Source organism: Panicum virgatum, chromosome 2K (genome assembly GCF_016808335.1).
Source record: "Panicum virgatum strain AP13 chromosome 2K, P.virgatum_v5, whole genome shotgun sequence".
Lineage (NCBI taxonomy): Eukaryota > Viridiplantae > Streptophyta > Magnoliopsida > Poales > Poaceae > Panicum > Panicum virgatum.
Window position 1 is genome coordinate 13722474 of NC_053137.1, and position 6237 is coordinate 13728710.

The 6237-nt window shown below is 47.3% G+C and overlaps 1 protein-coding gene across 1 annotated transcript; it reads right to left on the reverse strand.

Annotated features, from left to right (window-relative positions):
• Nucleotides 1-204: 204 nt before the first annotated feature.
• Nucleotides 205-2926, reverse strand: LOC120667813 (probable LRR receptor-like serine/threonine-protein kinase At3g47570). The gene is made up of 2 exons (XM_039947810.1): nucleotides 877-2926; nucleotides 205-793 (listed from the first exon to the last, which is right to left on the reverse strand). The coding sequence occupies exons 1-2, from the start codon at nucleotides 2888-2890 to the stop codon at nucleotides 399-401; spliced, it is 2409 nt and encodes an 802-aa protein (XP_039803744.1). The 5' UTR covers nucleotides 2891-2926; the 3' UTR covers nucleotides 205-398.
• Nucleotides 2927-6237: the final 3311 nt, after the last annotated feature.

Sequence of the window (6237 nt, forward strand, 5' to 3'; positions counted from 1 at the left end):
CATATTATGCGAATAAGTGTAACTTAGTTGTTTCGGTTCTTTATGATTGGACTTGTCCACCTTGGTTCGAGTCCTCGACTCAGCACGAGTGTTTGTATTTTCTTGGATTTATTTCTGAATTAGCTAGCATGCGTCATACACTCATACATGCTTAAGAATGTGGAAAGAAATATAAGTACAACAAATCTCTTGATCCCAAACCCATGCTAAAACCTAGAACATATGTTTTTGTTATTGCTGATAACCATGAGAACACCAAAATTTTCTGGCACTATTATTGTTCATATGATATGGCAATACTACACTGGCATTGATAAAGACTGGAATATATAAAGAAGAAAATGTATTATAGACTCTAACAATACATTCATGAGAAACATGACAGTATAAGACAATGGTTACTGATATGATCTGACATCACTTAGTTGCTGAGTACTGGAGTATTTATCTCTGATAGCATGCATCTCTGCTGCAGCATTGCTCATTGATAACCGCTCTGTGGGCAATTGCTTTGAGCACAGGATACCAAGCTGAATCACGGAAGACAAACATTCCTTAATTTTTGTTATATACCTTGTATCATTGCTAGTGTTTGGTCCTTCACGTAGCCATATGTTGGCATCTGCTATCTCCATAACCTTGTCTGGGAAAGCCACCTCAGCATAATGATGCAGGCTTATCCCATCTTTAAACATATCATTTGTTGGGCTCCTTCCCGTGAACATCTCGATCAAAGTGATACCGAGACTAAAGACATCACCATTAGTGGATACTGCAAGACCATCTCCATATTCTGCAATTTATTGCAAAGATGTCATGTGCATAGGGCTAATTAGATGATATAGTGTGAAGAACATGGGGACGACCAAAAGTTACCTGGAGCAATGTACCCGATGGAACCTCTTATTCCTATGGAACTGTTGGAATTCATATGTTGTTTGCTTGTTGCTTCATCTAGAACTCTAGCAATGCCAAAATCCCCAACACAAGCTCTCATGTCCTGATTAAGAAGAATGTTGCTTGGCTTTAGATCGCAATGGATGACTGGTGGCTGGCAACCGTTGTGAAGATAGTCCAAAGCATCCACGATGTCCACTGCGATATCTAACCTCTGTGACAAGCTAAGTGCTCCTTGCCCATTTTGTCTATCAAAATTTGAGTGGATCCATCTGTCTAAGCTGCTGTTAGTCATGAACTCAAAGACTATTGCTCTGAAGTCTTGACCCTGGTGGTCGATGCTTGAACAGCATGTAACGATCTTTACAAGGCAGCGGTGCTTCACTCTTCTCAGTGCCTCACATTCAGCCTGGAAGCTTTTATATGACCCTGATACCTGGAGATTGAACACCTTAACAGCTACAGCAGTGGCTTGATTTTCTAGAGTGCATTTGTATACTTTACCATATCTTCCTTTTCCAAGCACATTTGCTTCTGAAAATCCATCTGTTCCTTTCAATATGTCATTGTACGGAACTATTGGAAGCTCGGGCTCTGTGAATTGTGGTGGTATTTCTTTTTTTGATGCTTTCTTTAACTTTCTGTAAAGAAGTCCAGCCCAAACAACAAAAATTGAGAGCAGGGGAGCTCCTGCTGTTGGGATTGCTATTCTAAGAGACTTCGACATGCCTTTCTTATTCTTTCTTGCACTAGAGCTTGGGCATTCTGGCAGATGGAGCTGTGGTACTCCGCCGCATAACGCATTGTTCCCAACAATTGATAGTCCTGTTAGATTTGTGAAAATCCCTTCTTTTGGTACTTTGCCATGCAAATTGTTGAAGGATAGATCAAGGCGGAGCAGAGAGGTTTGATTGCCTAACGATTCTGGAATCGTTCCTGATAAGTTATTGTGGGCAAGGTACAACTCCTGCAAGTTAGTAATGCTGGCTAGGTTGCCAGGGATGCTACCGTTCAGTTTATTGTTCGTCAAATTGAGGAAAGTGAGGCCTGCCATTTTGTTGAATGTAACAGGAATGCTTCCTTGGAATGAATTGCCATCCAAAGCTAGTTTTTCCAGGACTCTACAGTTACTGATGGTATCAGGTATGTCACCTGACAATTTGTTTCCTGACAGGGTGAGCTCTTTGAGATTTACCAAACCACCAACCTCTGAAGGAAGCGGTCCCTCCAGCAAGTTGTAAGACAAATCGAAATCTATTGAGATTGATGACAGGTGCCCAACTTCATTGGGGATAAAACCAGTAACCTTGTTTTTGAATAGATCCAATACTGAAAGCTTGCTCAAATTTCCAATGCTTGGTGGAATTGAACCCTGCAAGTTGTTGGCATGTACAGAAAGTATAGATAGACTAGTGATTTTTCCGATGGAGGATGGTACTACTCCTGAGATATTGTTCGAAGACAGATATAACTCATTCAATTGTGTAAGCTTTCCTATGCTTTCAGGAATGGCCCCGCTGAGTAAGTTGTCTGAAAGGTCAACCAGCTGAAGACTTGCCAAATTTCCGACATCCAATGGGACGGCACCGGATATTTTGTTGCTTGGAATTTGTAGCACTTGGAGATTGGCGGACAAATTAGCCAATGAACTTGGCAGTTTCCCCTTGAGCCTATTCCATCCAAGTTCTAGCTTCTGTAATCTGCTACAATTAGCCAAAGAAGCAACAAATTCCCATTCTTCTTCATTGTTTGCTTCTAACATATTGTTGTCCATCTGAAACAAATTAAGATTCTGCAACCTACCCAAATCAGAAGGAACAACCCCGGAGAAACTATTGGATGTAGCATCAATAGCCTGGAGTGTGGAGAGATTAGTTAATGACAGTGGAAGAACTCCACTAAACAGGTTTAGTCCGATCCCAATATCTTTGATGCTCGGAAGGTTTTTCCCCAGGTCTGATGGTAGACGGCCGTGCAGCTTGTTGCCTGCCATAGAAAGCAGGTACACAGATGATAGGTTGTACAGTGAAGGAGGAACCGAACCTGAGAGGTTCTTAAGTGAGGGTCTTTTACATTTTTACCATTATTACCAACCACACTCATCAGATTATCATCTTTAGAATGGCACCTACAACTATACCAGTAGAGAGAAGTTTAACTTACAATTTTACCACTTTTGCGTACGTGGCAAGCCACGCAGCCATGCCACGTTGGCGTCCAGTCAGCCCGGAGTACGAAATGTCCTCCCTACCCCTGATCTCCTCTCTCTCTTTCCCTCTCCGACAGCCGGGTCCCAACTTTACTCCCTTCCAGGTGGGCCCCCCTTGTCAGCTTCATCTCCTACCTCTCGACACAGCCACTGCCTCGGAGATGAAGCCGAACCACCCGCCGTTCTTCTGCACCGCCGTGTCCACCTGCCCCGCGTCCCCTCCCCCGGCCGCGGCGTCGGCGAGCGTGTAGAGCGCGGCCTGGAGGTGGGCCCCCGACCCCGAGCGAGTCGAGCCCGTGGAGCCCCACCCTCACGGCGTGATATACTCCAGCAAGTATATTGGGAACGGGGCGGGCTTCCCTGGTCGGTACGACTCGGCCGTGGTCGCGAAGGAGTCCGAGGACGAGGTGACCATCCCGATGGCGGACAGGCCGTGGGCGGCGGCGGTGTGCTGGTGGTGCTGCGCCTGGAGGAGGCGGCGGCGGCGGGCGGCGGCGTCGACGAGGTGCGGCATCAAGAGGTAGCGCATGCTGTCCTTGAAGCGCTTGCTGTTGGCGTCGCAGTTGAGCTGCTTGGCGTGCTTCTGCACCCGGGTCCTCCAGTAGTTCTTGATCTCGTTGTCCGTCCTCCCCGGCAGGTGCTGCGCGATCTTCGATCACCTGATCGATCGAGGACCAGAATGCAATTAGATGAGACGCTCAGGATCAGGATGGAATGGAACAACTATATGCAAGAACTTTCTAGAGACAGAAGAAGCAAAGCTAAAGCTACATTACAGAGGGCGTGCAGCTTTGAAATTCGTGCATCGTTCCACCTGGTATAGCTTTGAAAGTGGCTGTGTCGAGAGGTAGGAGATGAAGCTGACAAGTGGGGCCCACCTAAGAAGGGAGAGTAAAGTTGGGACACGACTGTCGGAGAGGGAAAGAGAGAGAGGAGATCAGGGGTAGGGAGGACATTTCGTACTCCGGGCTGACTGGACGCCAACGTGGCATGGCTGCGTGGCTTGCCACGTACGCAAAAGTGGTAAAATTGTAAGTTAAATTTCTCTCTACTGGTATAGTTGTAGGTGCCATTTTAAAGATGATAATCTGATGAGTGTGGTTGGTAATAATGGTAAAAATGTAAAAGACCCCTTAAGTGAAAGCTGAATGAAGGTGACATGTTGATTGTTCCCGATGCCGGCAGGGATGGATCCCTGGAGGTAGTTGATTGCCAGAGACAGGATGGTCATCCGTGAAAGGTTCCCCAGAGACGACGGGATGGTGCCGGTGATGCTGTCGTTGGCGAGCTCAAGAACAGCAAGCGACGGCATGCTGCCAATCTCGGCCGGGATGCTTCCCTGCACCCCCTTGTTGCTGTAGATGCACAGCACACGGAGGCTCGTGCAGCGGCTGATGTTGGTCGGGATCACGCCGGCGAGCATGTTCACGCCGAGGTCCAGCTGCTGAAGGCGCCGGAGGGAGCCGACGCTGGGAGGGATCTCCCCCCGCAGGCCGTTGAAGCTGAGGTTGAGCGAGCGCAGGAAGGTGAGGTTGCCGATGGCTGGGGAGATGGTGCCGGCCAGGCCAACGGCGGAACCAGGGGGGGCGAGCAGGGGCCACGGCCCCCCTAAAATCAGTGAAAATTTTTAACCCCCACCTATATTCCAAAGCCCAACACAAAGGTCAATCAATGCAACGATGCTTTGTACTTAAGTTTTTCGGCTATCGTCCTTAACAAACCCAACAACACATATTGAACGGTGCACGTATACACATCTACCTAGGCAGCTAGCTAAATACTAGTCAAATCCAACCCGAAGACTCCAATATTACTCTCTCCGTCACCAAATATAAGGCATTCTGGAGTTTTTAGAATAAATTATGGCTATATAAAAGACTCTCCTACCCCTAATTACCCTAATTATTAAGTATTGGGACTCTATTTGGTTAACTAAATATGTGCTAATAATTAAAGTAACATGACATTTCTGTTCGCCGATGGCAAAGCGCCGACGGCAGCTACAGGGACGGCGAAGCCCTTGTTTGCCGTGTGTCAAAAGTCGCGCACACGGCGAACCTTTTCGCCGTGTGTATATATAGGCGCACGGCGAAAAAAAGCGAGAAGACGCCATCCGGGCTAGCTGACGGCGTCGGCGTCTGTTCGCCGTGTGTCTGCACCGTGGACACACGGTGAACTTTCAGACTTCGCCGTGTGTCCTTGGTTCTGGCACACGGCGAAGAGCAAGGTTTGCCGTGTGCTGGCCCTTGGCACACGGCGAAGAGTAAGGTTTCCCGTGTGTTTTTGCTTTGCCGTGTGTTCTTCTGGCGACACACGGTAAAAAAGGTCTTCGTCGTGTGCCCGAAATAATGCACACGGCGAAGATTCTAGCACACGGCAAAATACCGTTTTCCGGTAGTTAATACCCTACATTTCTAGAAAACCAAATAAATAATGCGGTTTTCAATCATAATTGGTAGAAATAATTAGGGGTAACAAAGTCATTTGTTTAGATAAGTAATGTGTCTGAAATTTCCTAAAACTACACTCTTTGTGGGACGGAGGGAGTATGTTATAATTTTTTTCAGAAAACATGGTCAAACTAAAAAAACGAAGACATTTGATATTATTTTATGAAAGAAAGAGAATACAAATTCGCAATACGTCTGCGAAGTTGTAAAGTGCAAACAGAACATATGTAAAGCATTTTCTCTATCTAAAATATTAGTAACACGTATATATATTTTGATATGTTTCCCACGTATAGTATAAAGTATCTGCTCGACCCCCCTTATTCAAAATTTCTGGTTCCGCCGCTGGGCCAGGCCCTGTGCGCTGAGGTCCAGGCGACGACTCGCCACTGATGTCTCCGGCTGCAGGTGACGCCGGCCCAGCTGCAGTGGCTGCTGCTCTGGTTCCAGGAGGCCAGCACGCCGGGGTGGCCGGAGATCTTGGCCTTGAAAGCCAGAAGAGCTTTCTCGTCGTCGTGGCCTGAGGAGTGCGTGGTCGCTGCTGCACGGGTTGCCGTCATGGCGAGTACCAGCAGGAGCAGACGCATGGCCTGTGACTGTGATGGATTTGGGTCCATTGCGGGCAGCGTCGCCGAGCTTGGTTTAATTTCTTCGGCTGCTATGGATGAACTTACTATCTGA